General features: G+C 30.8%; 1 protein-coding gene and 2 pseudogenes across 1 annotated transcript; 1 reads left to right on the forward strand and 2 right to left on the reverse strand.

The window, feature by feature from the left end:
- The first annotated feature begins 8 nt into the window (after window positions 1-8).
- LOC104720200 (putative F-box protein At5g66830 pseudogene) lies at window positions 9-1143 on the forward strand (annotated as a pseudogene).
- A 6830-nt stretch (window positions 1144-7973) lies between these two features.
- LOC109126817 (putative F-box protein At4g22060 pseudogene) lies at window positions 7974-8607 on the reverse strand (annotated as a pseudogene).
- Window positions 8608-14491: 5884 nt separating this feature from the next.
- LOC109126818 (uncharacterized) lies at window positions 14492-16540 on the reverse strand. Its single transcript, XM_087468508.1, has 5 exons — window positions 16486-16540; window positions 15222-15452; window positions 14774-14850; window positions 14631-14695; window positions 14492-14540 (listed from the first exon to the last, which is right to left on the reverse strand). The coding sequence occupies exons 1-5, from the start codon at window positions 16538-16540 to the stop codon at window positions 14492-14494; spliced, it is 477 nt and encodes a 158-aa protein (XP_087324634.1).
- Window positions 16541-17955: the final 1415 nt, after the last annotated feature.

Consider the following 17955-nt stretch of genomic DNA (forward strand, 5'->3'; position numbering starts at 1 on the left):
ACAATACTTCGCCGCTAAGGTCTACTTTTCTCTCAGCCGCTCATAAAGCTACGTACGTCAGATGGCCTCCCCACCGGCTCCGGATCCCGCCGTCTCCATCTACACCACCGCAGTCCATCGGTCATGTCCAAAAAGAAATCGCCATTGCTGGTCTAACCTTCCTCCAGATCTTCTTCAAATTGTTTTTGAACGTCTTGGCTTTACCGATTTCAAACGAGCTAAATCCGTTTGTACATCTTGGGAATCCGCTTCGAGAAAATCTCAGCCTAAGAATCAGATCCCTTGGCTGATTCTCTTCCCCAAGGATAACAATTACGGTCTTTTGTTCAATCCTGAAGAACAAGGAAAGCTTTACAAAACTCAAGACCTTGGCGACGACTTTGCAAAGAGTTTTTGTGTTGGGGCTTATAGAAGTTGGCTTTTGATGCTAGACCCTCGATATAGAGATCTTGCTAACCCTCTATATAACCTTTATATTTTAGATCTTTTGACCCGCAAGAGAATCACTTTACCAACTTTAGAATCAGAATTTGGTCTCACCCCTCCAGTGTTTTGGGTAGAGGAAAAAACAAAAGACTACTTAGTTATAGGGATGTTCGATGAGGAAAATGTAGTTTCTTTCAAGAAAGGAGATAACTCGTGGAAACAGGTTCATGAGTTGTCAGGCATTGGAGAGTGTTTTAACATATGGTATACAAAGATCACAAGCTTTATTGCCTCGGCTATTGTAAACTCAAGATTTTTGATTTCTCTAGAGATATACCAGTAAAAGTTTTCAAAATCAGCGTACGTGGATACATACAAATATTGTTGAGATGTCCTGGAAGAATGCCCCAAAATATCCCTTTGACTCGTATGAAGAATAATGTGGTTGTCACATTAAGTGGAGATGTCTTAATTGTTACCAGCATACGTCAGGGTGGGTCCAAAATATGGAACTTTGAAATCTACAAGATGGATTCTTCCAAAAGGGAACAAGTGGGAGCAAACTTTTTCTATATGTAATGAGGCAATTCTTTGGATTTAGGTATTACAGTCACTACAAAAAAACAACCGATTTGCGATGGAAAAATTTATCGCAAGTTCCTCGCAAATCAACAATCACAAGGGATTTACGAGAAACAACGATTCTTCGCAAATCGCGTCTCGGAAATTAAATATATCGTAAATCCCTCGCAATTTTTGCGAGGAACTTTTTCCCTCGCAAACGCCTCGCAAATTGCGAGGACCACACTCCTCGCACATCCCTAGCTGTTTGCGAGACACCTCCTGACTCGCAAATCTGAAGCAATTTGCGAGGAATAAAATCCATCGCAAATACGTTGCAAGATTCAACCCTCGCAAATTTTAAAATGAAATATAGGTTTGCAAATTCTAGATTAAATTGAAATTAATCTCGAATTAGGAATATAATGAATTCGGAATGAAAATTGAATTGAAAATATATTAAAATTAAATTGAAATTAAAATTAAAATTAGGAATAGAAGATATAAAAATTAAAATTAAAGTTAACTTGTCTTGACAAAAAATTTACATTACAAAACATAGTCTTTAATTAAGAAAATTCAAAGAGATAATAAAAGGAAGAGTAATTAAAAAGATTGAGAGAGAGAGGTGATGTTTCTGGTTCCAGTTCCGCTACCGGCATTGGTTTCTGTTCCATCGGTGTTGCCCTCTTCTCCGGCTACTGGGTTGGCTTCTGGGTTGTTCATTGTCGGGTTTCGAAACTTTGCAGCAAACTCAGGATCTTTTTCAGCGAGATAGTCGAAATAAGCATCATAGCTATGCATCCTTTGTGCACTCTCTTGGATTTGACTCGCTTGAGTCTGAATGCATTCCTCAGCAGCAGCTAGTTTCTGAGCCAAAATGACCGGATCATTAGCTGGAGACACAGGCGGCGGTGGACAGCTACTTGAAGAAGACGCTTCAAATTGCATTGAACCAACCCCGAAAATCCTGTTTTTTTTCTTAGGAGCAACCTAAGAACAAAACAAAAAATGAACTTGTAAGTTAAACATATGAACTTGTAAGTTAAACATAAGAAAGAGAGACACAACTATCCAATGAAAATTTAACCAAGCAGAAGAAGTACTCTACATTACTATACGATTGGCAAACCAAGCAGAAGCAGTACTAAACATTACTATATGATTGCATCTATACAAAGTATATAAAGTTTACAAAACTTACCGATGTGTAAATTTTATTTTTAATATGAATGGGCACCCCAGCACTCTCTCCATTGTCCCCTGTACAAAGCTCAGATTCCAACTCTTGAATATTGGATGACACCTCGTTGAACAGAGACTCGGACTTTCCATCCGTAAATGACCCCTCGGGCTTTCGATGTGTGTCTTCTAAGATCAGTAGAAAGTCAGGAGTTAACTGACCGGTCCGCTCAGACTGAAATTAGAGAAAAAGAGAATTGATTAGCCAAATAATAATTGTGTATAAGGTAAAAGAAGGCCTAATTTAAATAACTACACTTACATGTTTCTGAGCACGAGCTTTAAAAGAAGTTTGGCCTGAGCGGTGCTTATATATTCCGGTACCTTCTGGGTCATGATATCGAGCATTACGGCTGTTGATGCTCTTGATTTTGGATTTGGGATCAAGCCAATACTGAACCAGACCTTCCCATACTTGAGGATCAATCCACCGTGGCTTTGCCTCATCACCTTTTCGCTTCCACTTTAGCTTCCACCTCGACACTTGAGCACACATCCTCTCCTTCAACTTGGCTTCAAACTCCTGCCTTATTCTCTCATTAATGGCTCGGTCCCAATTATATGTTTGCTTCCAAGAAAAAAAGTATATTAGTCTCAATCAACCACAAAAAAAAAGTATATGTAAAACTTGAAAACAAAAAAATGACTTACCGCAAAAGTTTCATACCAACGGTCAACCACTGCACTTGGCGTTTGTGTCCAATTGGCATGGGGCTCTTTGAAATCTCTTTCAAAGATGCTTCGTACAGTAGAAGCAACAACAGGATCTTGATCAAACCTTCAAACATAAAGAGAAACAAAGAATATGAATCAACCTTAGAATTCAAAAATGAAATTAAAAACATTAGAATTCTAATATGAAATCAAAAACATTACCAGAGAGTTCCTTGAGGTCGGTGCGGATCTAGCCTCGTTAAACCTGCACGCCCAGGACTATCGAGCAACTCTTCCAGAGTTAGACTGTTCAGTCGGGCAGAAGCTCCAGTAGAAGTCGAATGAGCAGGTGGAGACGTACCAATCTCTGGATCTGCATTAGTAGAGGGTGGTTGATGAGAGGGCCGTGGTTGTTGAGAGGGCAGTGGTTGTTGAGAGGACAGTGGTTGCGACGTTGAACGATGGTTATTTTGGACCGTCGCTGTTTTCTGAGAACCGGCGGAACCCCGACTACGGTTTGAACTGGTGGGTTCGGGTACACGTTGATTAGTGAGAAATCTTGTGTAATCATTACCATGAAACATCTACAATAAAAATCAAAGTAAAATTAGTCAGAAAAATCAAAGTAACAATTGAAATTGAACAAGTAAAATTCAAACAGTTCAAATTAAACAATTAAAATTAAACAACTAAACAACTGAACTAAAATTAGGGTTTGGGAACTACCTTGACGGAGAAGTGGAGAAGACAGAGAAGGAGATCGGGAAATCGGGAAAGCCGGAAAAGATTGAAACAGAGCCTAAATAGAAATCTCTTTACGGAGAAGACGGAGAAGACAGAGATGAAGTAGATTGAAACAGAGATTTGAGGGAGAAGGTTTGAGAGAGGGTTTGTGCGTCTAGGGTTTGTGCGTCTAGGGTTTGAGAGAGAGAGAGTTTGAGCTTCGCTCAAACCGAGTATGGATTGTATATATAGATATTTTGTAACCTCTCAAATCCCTCGCAGATATTGCGATGGACTAACTCCGGTCCCTCACAAATCACTCGCAACAAGCCGACAAACTGACCAATAATAATACGCCAAACTTTGCGAGAGATTAGCGAGGAATCATCGCACATCCCTCGCAAACGTGTCGCAGGAGGCCGACAAACTAACCAATTAAAATGCACCAGTTTTGCGAGGGATTAGCGAGAACTCCTCGCACTTTCCTCGCAAATCTATTTAACCAAATTCAGAAATTAAGGATTAAATTTTTCATAAACTCAAGAACATGCAAAGAGAAAAAGTAAGTAATAGTCATGACATCTCCTAATACAATTTACTCAATCAAAAGCTCAAAAAAAATCCCTAAACATATATATCTTATAAACCCTATACCCTAAACAACACTTACCAACCCTATACCCTAAACAACATTTATCAATAACCAATCAAAAGTTTCTTGTCTCTTGATGTTGGTTAGTGATGCTCTCCTTTAGTTTGAAAATGTTAATGATGATCACTAACCATATTAACATGTTAATTAAAATGAATAAATACATTTGCGAGGGAACCGTGAGGCAGTAGCGATGGATTAGCGAGAACTCCTCGCTAATCTCTCGTAAATTGCGAGGGATTCGCTAGCGCGCATACCAAATCCCTCGCAGGTCCCTCGCAAATCTATTTAACCAAATTCATAAACTAAGGATTAAATTTTTCATAAACTCAACAACATGCAAAGAGAAAAAGTAAGTAATAGTCATCACATCTCCTCATACAATTAACTCAATCAAAAGCTCAAAAGAAATCCCTAAACATATATATCTTATAAACCATATACCCTAAACAACACTTATCAACCCTATACCCTAAACAACATTTATCAACCCTATACCCTAAACAACATTTATCAATAACCAATCAAAAATTTCTTGTCTCTTGATGTTGGTTAGTGATGCTCACCTTTAGTTTGAAAATGTTAATGATCATTACTAACCTTATTAACATGTTAATTAAAATGAATAAATACATCTGCGAGGGAATTGTGAGGTAGTAGTGAGGGCTTAGCGAGAGATCTGCAAGGACAAGTAAGAAATCCAACGCAAATCTCTCGCAATTTAGAAATTCTTTATAAAAAACAACAAAAAGTACAATTATTCAATCAAACCCATTACATTATCATCATTAGAATCAAACCCATTACATTATCATCATTAGAATCTTCTCCATCATCGGACTCTTCGAATTCGTCTAACATCATCATCTGGAAGAAGTCATCGCTAATCCGTCGCAATATTGCGAGGGATTTGCGAGGAAGTTTCTCGGAGTCGCAAATCTGTATTAACTCCTTCGCAAATTTGCGAGAGATTTATCCGTCGCAAATTTTGCGAGAGAATTGCAAGTGCTCTCGTGTTTCTAGCAATTGACTCGCAAAGTCGTCGCAAATTTGCGAAGGCGTAGTGCCATCGCAGATTTCCGTCGCAAATCAACTGTTTTCTTGTAGTGAGTGCTTGCTGAGGACATTGGAGGATCACCTAATTTCTTGTAGGACCGTTTATTCAATAAATTGTTATTTTTATTTTTTTGTTAAATAAAAGATATTTTAGGCCAATGTTCATACAACCTCTAGGTCCGGACCAGACTTATAAACAAGTTTGGTTTCTACCATTATGTTATGTCGTATAAGAAGAGTTGGCTTCTGAGTCGTGTAATGCTGAATTTTACTATAGTGACTTACCATCTGCCTTCATTTGAAATCTAATGATCTCAAATATATATCTTATATTATAACAGAAGATTTTTTCTAACTATGCTTAAAAATGTGACATTTGGCACTCTATTTTTGTGACACATGTCATTCTCGTTAATTTTAAATTTAGCATTCTTATGTGGTGTATAGTTTGTTAAAAAAAATATAATTGTTGTATAGTTTGCTTTTAGATTTTTTTTCAACATTGTTACAAAAATATATTCCTTCCATTTTTTAGTTTTAGCACCTAATATATTTTATAATGAAATCATACACCATATAACCTAAAAAAGAAATACTGATAGCTAAAAAATATAAACAAACTGAAACCAAATAAAAATAGAAAATGGTTTCATAATTTTAAAGTAAAAACTGAAACCAAATTAATTTATTGATAGAAGAAAAACATAATTATATTAAATTTGACACACTTTTATTTTCATGAATTTTATAAAAAATTAGTTAGACTTAGAGTATAAGATATTTGTTTGTGATATCGTTTCAATAAATTATTTTACAATTGACTTATCATATTTTAAAATTATTTGTTGTTAACTATTACTTTTATATATGAAAATAAAATTAATATATAAGACAACATAATTTATCTATCAAAGTAAGGTCTTACACCTTTTTTTCTTAGAATACTTATCAGTTTTTTTTTCCAAAAAAAAACCTAACTATAAATAAATTAATTTATCTTAATTATTTAACGAACATAAAAAAAAACAAATTAACTTTGCTGTAACTAATTGCCCTATTACTATAAAATGGTTTCATACATTTTAAAGTAAAAACTGAAACCAAATTAATTTATGATAGACTAATTTAAATATATAAAAGAGTTTCTAATATATAAAAAACTCACATTATATTCAATAATCATATATTTTGTATTAAAGACACAACTCAAATTTGTATTTAATAGTAATTTATAAGTTACAGTTTGATTGTCTTTAAAACATATGTACTAAAAAGAACATAATGGCATCATAACATAGTTGACACACTTTTCACACACTTTTCTTTAAAACTGATTAAACTTATAGTATAAGATGTTTGTTTTGTGATATCGTTTTAATAAATTATTTTAAAATTGACTTATCATATATTAAAATATATTTTTTTAAATATTACTTTTAGATGGTGACAAGAAAATTAATATATAGGACAACATAAAATTATCTATCAAAATAATTAAGTAAGAACTTATATTTTTCTTTCTACACTACTTATCAGTTTTTTATTTTCGAAAAAAGAAAAAAATATAAAAAAATATAATTTATTTTAACTATTTAACGAAAGTACCATATATAGTTGACTTTGCTATAAGTAATGGTCTTATTTTTATAGTAACATACTTTTTAAATAATTTCAACAATATATTGTAATAAAAAATATTTAGTAATATATACTTTAACTTTCCTCTTTTTCATGACCCTTCTATCAAACACTATATAACGTATATATATTATAAATTTTAGTTGAATCGTAGTATTATGAATATTATTTTTTAAGACATATATTAACAATTACATCTGTACATTTCATATATAATTGAATAGAAACTTTATTTTATATTACAAGTTAATAATGCATACATAAACCACTCATCGCGTGGGCTACTTTCTAGTATATATATATATATATATATATATTACTTTTTACACTTATAAAGAAAAGATACACAAATCCAACATAATATGTTTAGGGAATTAAAAAAAAAATACAAAAAAACATTGAGGCTTCAATTGGTGACCAAAATTTAGGAAAAGAATGAGGAGGAATATCACATTCCTCTCTATTCCACAATTTTTTTACCATTTGAAAGTAATGTTTTTTCCCCTACATTCATCTACATTCTTCAAAATATAAGGAACAATAAAACAAAAATGTTCCTCCCCAAAATTGATGAGGAACAAATGGAACAAAAAAAAGAACAAATATTCAAATTCGTTTTTTATTTTAAAATAAATAAAAAAATATGTTTATTAATAAAATTTCAATTTTGTAATATAAAAACTTTCATATTTTCACAATGTATTGACAAAAAAAAATATTTTTGATAGGAATTTTATGCTAAACTAATCTTAAGGCTCTATTTGAAAAATTTATTATATATATATTAGAATAATATTAGTATTACAATTGAAATTAAATTTATTTAATATTTAATATATTTTAAAAATATTTTTATTGTTTGGTTACCATTTACTATTTTGTTCATTCTCTGCAGATTTTCCTTTCATTCCTCAAAAACTGTTTATTCCATTCCGTATTGTTTTTTTTATTCCTTTTTTTTTTTGTTTTTCTAATGGTTACCAGTAGGAGCCTGAAATTATACAAACAGAGTTGAGATCAGTCATGTTTGTTTGAAACTTGGCACAAACCATCGTGCATTAGATGATTGAATGGACGAACAAATAGGTTGATGTGGTCTTTCAACCTCATTTGTGTCCAAATTAAAGATTAATATATCTTTTTCACTCCAATCACGGTCATGATCAGAACGATAGCCACTGAAATATATTGAGTTTTTATTGATTCCTTTGGTGGTGCTGGCACGCACGGTGATACGTTGATCGAAAAGTATTGCCTCGTCTCCCAAGCAAGTTAGTTTCTCCCACTTAGTATTTGAAGAATTAATCTTGTAGATACGGAAGGACCAAACATCAGAATCACTTTGAATAATGCTTTTAACTCGGAGGGGTTCTCCAGTCAGCGTGACTACTAGATGTTCTTCCTTAATATTCCACACATCACCAAGCTCTCGATGGCGTGGCATTCCCTTAACTCTCCACACATGCATCATAGTTAACTTTCGTTTTAAAGATTTTTCGCGGAATATTTCTAGAGAAGTCCAAGATTTTGACATCACGAGAGTAGCTATATAAGTAGATCATATGATCTTTGTATATCAGATCATAAACTATTGTGTCAAGTTTACAAGACTTAACAAGTTTCCAAAGCTTATCTTCTTTTCTGGAATAAACCATATATCCGTATCTCGAGTAACGAATAGGCCATATTTTATATAATAAGACAAGACAAGATTTTCCTTAACTTTACCTAACAATGTGACATTTGGCACTATATTTTTCTGACACATATCTCCCTCATTAATTTTGAATTTAACATTCTATTTTTTTATTTGATTTATTTGGATCTTAGATGGTGTATAGTTTGTTAAAAAGATAATTATTGTATAGTTTGCTTTTTGAATTTTTTTCAACATTGTTACAAAAATATATTCCTTCCATTTTTTAGTTTTAGCATCTAATAATATATTTCATAATGAAATTATACACCATAAAACCTAGAAAAAAAACCCTGATCAACCCAACTAAAAAATATAAACAAATTGAAACCAAGTAAAAATAGAAAATAGTTTCATACTTTTAAAGTAAAAACTGAATCCAAGTTAATTTATGATAGACTAATTTAAAAATATAGAAGATTTACTAAAACATATATATATATCACATTATATTCAATAAAAATATATAATGTATTGAAGACACAATTAAAATTTGTATTTAATAATATTCTATAGGTTATAGTTTGACTGTCTTTAAAACAGATATACTAAAAAAATGGTAACATAACATTATTGTTTTATCTCCTCCATGAAATAACAGAAAACAATAGTTTCAAATTAATTTGTTGTTAATTATACTATTATTTTTCAAATGATTAGAAATAGAGACAATTTATAGAAGAAAAACAAATTTCTATTAAATTTGACACACTGGATGAAAAAAAAAACATTTGACACACTTTTATTTTTATGAATTTTATAAAAAAATAGTTAGACTTAGAGTATGAGATATTTGTTTATTGATATTGTTTCAATAAATTATTTAAAATTGACTTATCCTATTATAAAATTATTTGTCGTAAACTATTACTTTTATATATGAAAAGAAAATTAATATATAAGACAACATAATCTATCTATCAAAATAATGTCTTACATTTTTTTTCTTAGAATGCTTATCAGTTTTTTTTTCAAAAAAACCAAACTATAAATAAATAAATTTATCTTAATTATTTAACGAACATACAAAATTTAATTAACTTTGGTGTAACTAATTGTCCTATTACTATAAAATGGTTTCATACATTTTGTAATATCCGCGAACCAAAATGTTTATTTTGGAAATGAGTGTCGATCGAGAGCCTTTACGTTTCTAACTAATCTTACATTTTTCTTTCTAGATTACTTATTAGTTTTTTATCAAAATAATGAAGTAAGACAACATAAAATTATCTATCAAATTAACTATTTAACGAAAATACCATATATAGTTGATTTTGCTACAAGTAATGGTCTTAAACATATTGTTTAAATAATTTCAACAATATATTGTAATCAGAAATATTTAGTAATATGTACTTTTAACTTTTCTCTTTTTCATGACCCTTCTATGAAACATTATATAACATATATAAATTATAAATTGTAGTTGAACCGTAATATTATGAATATTATTTTTTAAGACATATATTAACAATTACATCTACACATTTCATATATAATTGAATAAAAATTTCAATTTATATTTCAAGTTAATAATGCATACATTAACCACGCATCGCGTGGGCTACTTTCTAGTAACCACATAATCTTTGGTTTTTTCGTCTATCCATAACGAAGGGTGGTAAATATCAATGTGTTTATGAGGATCTCCAATATATCCGCCATCAATTTTTATACGAAACATATCATCTATGATTCGTTCAATCTTTATCCTACCAAATTGAGACTCTACATACGGAAGATCAATCTTCTCGCGGGTGAGTAGATTCATAATGTAGAGATTAAGCAAAAGACAATAATCTTTACCTTTTTTCTGGAAATAGAATCAGCCAAGGATTTTGATTGTTTGGTGTTGATTGTCTTGAAGCACATAACCGAGATGGACATGCTGATTTAGCTTGTTCTGCAAATCCAAGACATTTGAATACCTTGTTCATGATATTTGAAGAAAGTTAGGACCAGCCTGATCCAGTTGAGACTTGAGAAGGAGTATTCATCATACAGTTTTTGAGTGTGTCTATTATAAAAAAATAGCTCACATAAGTTTTAATCAAAAAATGATTATTGTCTGGCTAATATAGTACATTAGAAACTAGAGAAGCTCCATCTTTTTAATAACCAAAATAATTTTTAAAAAGAAAGCTCACCCTACTCCAATCTAAAAAGAGACATGAATCTCACAATATATATTTTTTAAAACAAATGGATACATTTCTATATGAGATATATGGTGTATATAGTACTTTTTAATTTTCGATATATAGATTTATATTTGAATATCTTATATAATAAGATAATGTTTTCTCCTAACTTTGCATAACACGATGACATTTAGCCGCATATATTTTCGACACATGTCTTCACTTCTCAATTATTAAATTCTTTTAATTCATTTTTTTAAAATTACATACATTATTTTTCATATTCACTAAGTTTAAATGATATTTTCTGTACTAAAAATATATATTATATATGCAATGTCCTTTTAGTAATTATATATAGATATCATTTATCAATATTTTATATAATTATCATAACATTATAATTTCACATAGGTATTATTATCAATATTTTATATAATTCCCATAACATTATAATTTTGAAATAAGAAGGAATTAAATATTAATATTATAATTTTGGAAAAAATATATTTCAAATAATTAAAGATTTAAATATTAATATCATAATTTTGGAACAATATAATGTGTTAGTTATTAAACTCTTTACTAATTTCAAGCTATACAATTATTATAATATTATATTAATTATTTGTTGACAAAAAAATCATAATATTTGTTTCACAGTTTTTTGTGCTAAAATAATTTAAAGATATAAAACAATATGATATTTTATTTTTCTTTAATAGTAATCATTAACACTCATTAACACAATTTATTGCATATTAATTATTTAAAATGTAACTCCCATGATGTTTGAAAAAATTTAGAAACAAATATTTCATCATATGAATAACCTTTAATGTATTAACTGCAATACAATTTGTGTTTTACAAAAAAAAAAAAACACAAAAACAAAGACAAAACCTATTGTATATTTATTCTTTGAAATTTAACAATAACTCCCATGATGTTTGACCAAAAAACTCATACTACTACAAATTTATCTATAAATAGCTAGACAAAGTCTTCATCAAATATCATATTCTACCTCTCTTATAATTTTCTACATTTTGTAATATTTAAATTTTTTCTTTATGTGACATTTGTAGGTTTTGAAATAAATAAGTTGAGTCAAAATTTTGTAGCATATATAGAAGTGAACATGTGAAATGTGGTTATTCATTAGAAAGATTTAGATGAAGAAGGTCTTAAGCACAAAACGCATTCTCACTTGTAAATGTTGTTTCAAATGCCTATTTTGTATATCAATATTGTAATTTGTTTTTCTTTTGATCTATTTGATATTTTTTTAGTATAAAAATTATAGTTTTGGATCATTATTCATAAACCCTAATAGATTTTATATCTTAGTCACAATATTTATGCTACTTATTACCCATGCTATATTTTATAAAAGTGTGTTCGTATGTATTACCCATGAAAATGAGTTTAAACAAATATTAACTGTTTTAAATACTATTACTTTAAATTTATTCATTAGCGTTACAACTGTGTTTGTATGTATTTATTAACTTTCTTCCGATAACCATTTCCATGGTTCTTTATTTTATTTATAGGTTATGACTTCAGATGAGAAAGATTTTGCGATAGTTTAGGGTTTAGGATCGGAGAAGATTTGGATGTCTAAGTGATATATATCTCATTAATGGGTTTCCAAAACCATGTGATTCTTCCAAATTCAGTTTTTATTTTCTTCCATGATCGATTGTTGATGATGTGATGATAGTTCTTACCTGCAAGCAGAGCAAGACAATGAGATTTGACTATGTGTGCAAGTCGAAAGATCCAAAGATCACCCTAAACTAATCCCAATTGCATTAGTTATCTAATTAATAAAATTAATTACACAGAGAATAAAGGAAGAGGATTAGTTTCGGCTAAAGAAGAAGTTATTCAAAAAATTCAAACTATTGTCTCGTTCTTGGAGGTGTCTAGTTTTAGAAGATATTGATGTTTTATAGATTATGTTAAAAGCGGACAAACTAACACATAATGTCCATGCTCAGCCGCATTTTATTTTATACGTAATCAATGTTCTTTTTTCCAGCGTAAAAAATGTTTGTACGTCTTGATTGTGCATCAAAACATAAAGAACTCTATATATTATGGGACACAGACAAAATATTTTAAAGTAACCTTTCATATTAACAAAAAAAATTCAGTTTAATGCTTAACTAATTAATAGTAATTTATTTTAAGTGACTGAGAATATATGTTAAAATTATTATAAAGTTTCTCGGACATCGCACGAGTCTACTTCTAGTAAATAATAATTTATAAACACACAATAATGGAAATTGGTACTTGGAGAAACAAAAACCAGTATACTTGTACATTAGATATATATGCATATAGGAATTGTATAAATGTAAAAATAAAAATGTGGCCAATTTTTAAATATCTCTGAAATACATCTAATTTTGAATTAAAGATCTGTTATACTGTATGTCTAAATATGAACCGTATATACAAACCTCACTTTGCCAAATAAATAGGACGGTGGAACTGATGTTTTTATTGCCAAATGGTCAATAAAAAGTCAAAACTAATAGGTTTTTGAGCTAACAAAAAGTCAAAACTAATAAAAGAGGATTAAAACATAAGAACATTTCTAACCAAACGACCCAGTTAGTCATTGACGATTTTTGGTCCCACCGTTAAAACAACTTCCAAATTATGGTTCACTTGTTGCCTCCTTAGAATCAGTCTATTTTCTTGAAGGCAATAAAAACATCAGTTCCACATTTGTGTCACTTAGATTGGTTTTTTTCAAACGGTGGATCATGGAACATATACTATAGTATGTTTTAAATAACAAAATTGTGGGGCAATAACATTGCGTTTTCATCATCAAACTAAGAAAAATCCGATCGAACAATGAAACCTACTGTTTCCTTCAGAGCCTTTCTTGCGCGCCAATATAGACCATTAGGTATTTAGGTGTCTTATATTTATTATTAGGTGAGTGTCAACGTGTCTTATATTTCACGTTGACGTCCCATATCCAACTCCTCTGTGGCTTTTTTCAATATGCTTAAATCGGATATCTCTCGGATTTCTCCACCTAATTCTTCAAGTTTATATTTACTATATATTTTGTTTGAGTTGTAATTATCTATAGGGCTCTTTAATTAAAATTAAACATTTTCAATTCTAAAGAAAGCATTTTGACCCAAAAAAAAAAATTATAGACCAATTAACAACAGATAGAATGGGATTTTGTGAAATTAAAGAATCAATTAGTTGTACTACTCAATCAAGATTGTATATTCCTTAGAATAATTTCAAAAATTTTGGTTTGTCAAATTCCTAAACTAAAGTCGCCATGTAAATACCTGTTCTCTGTTTTTTTTTTTAGGGCAAAATAAATACCTGTTCTCATTGAACCCATTTTAAACAGAAAACAAAATTATTCTCATAGAGTTGATTTTTTTTTTTTGGTGAGATTCTCATAGAGTTGATTGATAGACGATATTTCGTTGTATTCAAGATTTATAATAGTATAATTCATTGAAATATTATTAGCAAACTATTAGAATTTAAAGATCAATGTGCTTTGATGATGAAATTTATTATTTCCATTACATTATCGATCTTCTACATATGATCATCGATATGTATCATAAATATTCATTAGTTTTAGTGAGAATCTAAACTGACTTAGCGAAGCCAATTTTCACCGTTGGTTCCAACTCGTAGTCAGTCATACACCGTGTGAACGGCACGCATGAATGACATGCCAAGTGTCCTACAACCAAAACGCCTCAAACAGTCAAAAATCATTCTTTTTTAAACGAAGAATAATGTGTAAAAATATTATTACATATGAAAAACTTACCAGTATTCATCTTTTGTCTCCACGAATCTACTTAAGCACTCATTTTTGTTCACCTTATATATATACTGCAAAACAGAAAAAAAAAAAAAAAAAGTAAGAATAAATTAACTAAACGGAGGAAAGAAAACGTCAAATCAACTTACATCACGACGACTGACTGAGAAACTCCTTCCAGCAATTGTAAAGGTTACATCAGGCAGCTTCTTATCATTTGAGCAATCTGGTGATAGTTTGGTACTATCATTGATGTCCTTGATCAATGATCATAGCCTATAAATGACAATAACATAAAACTTAATAAGTATTGATCATGTCAGAATTAATCTAATGACTTTTCTCTTTTACTGCTGGACCATGTTTGAATTCCCTGAGTCAATAAAAACTTGGCAGCCCCTTGAGCAAACATTGGTGTCTTTTGAACCGACTAATATGTTGCTCATTTGGAAGAAGTATTTCTTCCCAGTCGCCGTTATATAGGTATGTTGTCCCTTGAAACGGGATCGGTTTGTACCTCCAAACGTTATCTCCCCCCTGCTCTAAAGAGAGAAGGTCTTCCAAGCCAGATGAAGAATATTTTCTTCTTAACCTTACCTTGCCTTATCATCGACTCCCAAACAGAAAGAGTTCTTGTAGCAGAATCATGAGGATTTCCAAGTCCCAGTATACCATCAAAGGGCGCTTTCAGAAGTGGATCAGCCTTCTTGGTAGCAAGAGCCTCTGTAAAGTACTGATTGGTTATCGTAATTCCACCAACATTGACAGTCTCACTGCTTAGAACACCTTTGAGAGAACTTGTACCGTATTCGATGGCTACATTCTTTCCTGTTGTACACAAATCAATACAATAAAAGTAGGATGCGTTTCTCTCCAGTGTTGACACCTCAGCATTTTGGAGAATTCTGGAGCTGACACCTAAATTAAAACAGGTAATCAATCAAATTATAAGAATTAATACAACTCAATTTTAATATCTAATAATATTCATATCTCCTTCTATGTCACTTTTTAAAGTCAATTTGCTGTATTTTAAAAAATAGTCCAAGCCCAACAGGCTAATAGCAAAATGCAATTACATAGGAATTTAATTGTGCTCATAATTAAAAGTCAAGTAAATAGCCCAAATCGTAGAAAAAGAAAATAGGTGAAGAAATGGTTGTCGTTCAATTACTCAGGAAACCGAGAAATTGTGAGACATCCAAAATTCAATCTCTACTTTTGATTAATTGTGAGAACTACGGTAAAGTTTGTTGTTTCTTTCCCTCCGCATCACTTACCATTTTCTACTCTAAATCTAAAATATTTTACCTTAACGGAGACAATAGAAAAGATTGGAATATTGGATGTTACTTTGTATTTTTCGGAGACACATTTTGAATCCGGTAAAAGATACAGTAAACCACACGGCTTCACATATTGGTATTATCTCTTGCAATAGAAAAATAATGAGAGGTAAGAGTATGAATGTCATGGGAAAGCTACACCAAGGAGATATAGTTAAAGTATACAAAAATTATCCTTAAAATAATTAAAATAAAACAGTAGAAAAAATATTCTCGCGGCGTAGCGCGGGCACGATCCTAGTCTTATATAATAAGAGAAGGTTTTCCTCAACTTTTTCTAAAAACATGATACCTCACACATGTTCTCATTCCACTTTAAAAACTTTTTTAACCACTCAACAGGCTTTTGACTTTGTAAAAGGCCCATTATTAGTCTACCTTAACTTTATTTATTGCCCTTACACAAATTAGTCAAAATACAGGCCCATCAAAATATATTGTCAGCACCTAAAACCACACGGCAAAAACGATGGCAGTTCACCTGATCTCATCTTCTCACTTCTTCACCATCGTACCAGTAGCCTTAGTGCTTTTGTACTCATCTTCCCACTTCGACGTTTCTTTCTCCATCGAGCCTTTGAGATTTCATTTCCGTTTATCAGCTACAGGCTAAAGAACGCTCAATTAGTCAAGCCGCTACACACAGGGGTCGACAAAGGGACCATCAATGTTTATCTTTCTAACAGGTTTGTTTCAAAATCCAGTTGGGTATCATCACTTCTTACGCTTCATTTCCATTAATTCTCAACGTATAAATTAGAGCAGCACACTACCCTTTCATTTTTTCCCACTATTACTTTTCTTTTCTCTTCTTTCTCGTGCACTTAAGAGTCAGAGAGACAACAATAATGCAGTTTTTCCAACTAAAGTAATTAATTAACATTAGACGTTCCCACCTTACATTCATGAAAATTTTATATACCAAAATTCATTTTCAAAATTATGCACATCAGCACATGGACAACATTGGGACTGTAGATATTAGATTCTTTTAGTTTGGCACTATGGATCACAAATCTGATAATTTCTTTAGCCAAAATTGCACTGTCATATAACTATGTGCATCATTTCCCCAAAATTATATACTTTCCAATCATTATGAACCGATACTAATTCAATATCCGTCATTCATATTTTTTTTTTGGAGGTTTATAACACTTTTTTTTTGGTGCACCAAGAGGTTTGCATTACTAAACTTAATTAATATATGATATAGAAAGTTCACAAAATCTATCTTCATGAGACAAATAAAAAAAGTTAGAAAACTAATTTTAGTGAAACAGAACGAAAAGATTGGGATTTGGGATTATGGATATATATTAAATTCCTCCTTAACGATTCTATGAACTTTCTACATCCTATATTAATCAGTAATGCAAGCAATGTTTAAGCAAGAGCGATTGCTTCAACAGAATGAAAACTATAGTCCTTGAGTTTTCATATTATATGAAAACTATTTAAGAGTATATAGTAAAAGAGAAGTAAGAAAAAAAAGTGAATGAAACTTTAACAGATATTGCTGCTAACTAACTTGCTATAGCCTATAGAATTGAAAGAGCAAAAATAAACGAAATAATTTGTATCCTTTTAATCAGATATGTACAGCAAGTCAAAGAATAAAAGAATCATTTATCACTTTATCTATACTCAAAACGTTTAAAATGGAATTCTATACATATTGCTATGTTAGGTTATATAACCTTCGTCCCTTCCCCATTTGCTATGTCAAAAGGATGCTGATGATTTATGTATAGCGTACCTTATCGAGACCCGAACCAAGTAATCTCTTCAAATAAGATCATCTTGTGATTAATGAGGACTCAAGAATAATAATCATATAAAACATTTACATCGACTAATATAAAAAAAGGTCAACAACGCTTCTAGAGTATCATCACCATTCCGATCCCCGAAGCACTTTTTTTTCCTCACTAAAATCTCAAAGAAATGTTAAGAAGCTGTATTCCCCCAAATTCCTTTAAAAA

Source organism: Camelina sativa, chromosome 10 (assembly GCF_030686135.1).
Source record: "Camelina sativa cultivar CO46 ecotype springtype chromosome 10, ASM3068613v1".
Taxonomy (NCBI): Eukaryota; Viridiplantae; Streptophyta; class Magnoliopsida; order Brassicales; family Brassicaceae; genus Camelina; species Camelina sativa.

Excerpts from the sequence above, each read along its gene's own strand:
- LOC109126818 (XM_087468508.1), bottom strand. The coding sequence starts at position 16,540 with ATGGAGAAAGAAACGTCGAAGTGGGAAGATGAGTACAAAAGCACTAAG. Across the intron at positions 15,453-16,485 it reads CAAAAGCACTAAGGCTACTG|GAAAGAATGTAGCCATCGAA; the intron begins GTACGATGGTGA and ends TGTGTACAACAG. Across the intron at positions 14,541-14,630 it reads GAGACAAAAGATGAATACTG|GACACTTGGCATGTCATTCA; the intron begins GTAAGTTTTTCA and ends TTTTGGTTGTAG.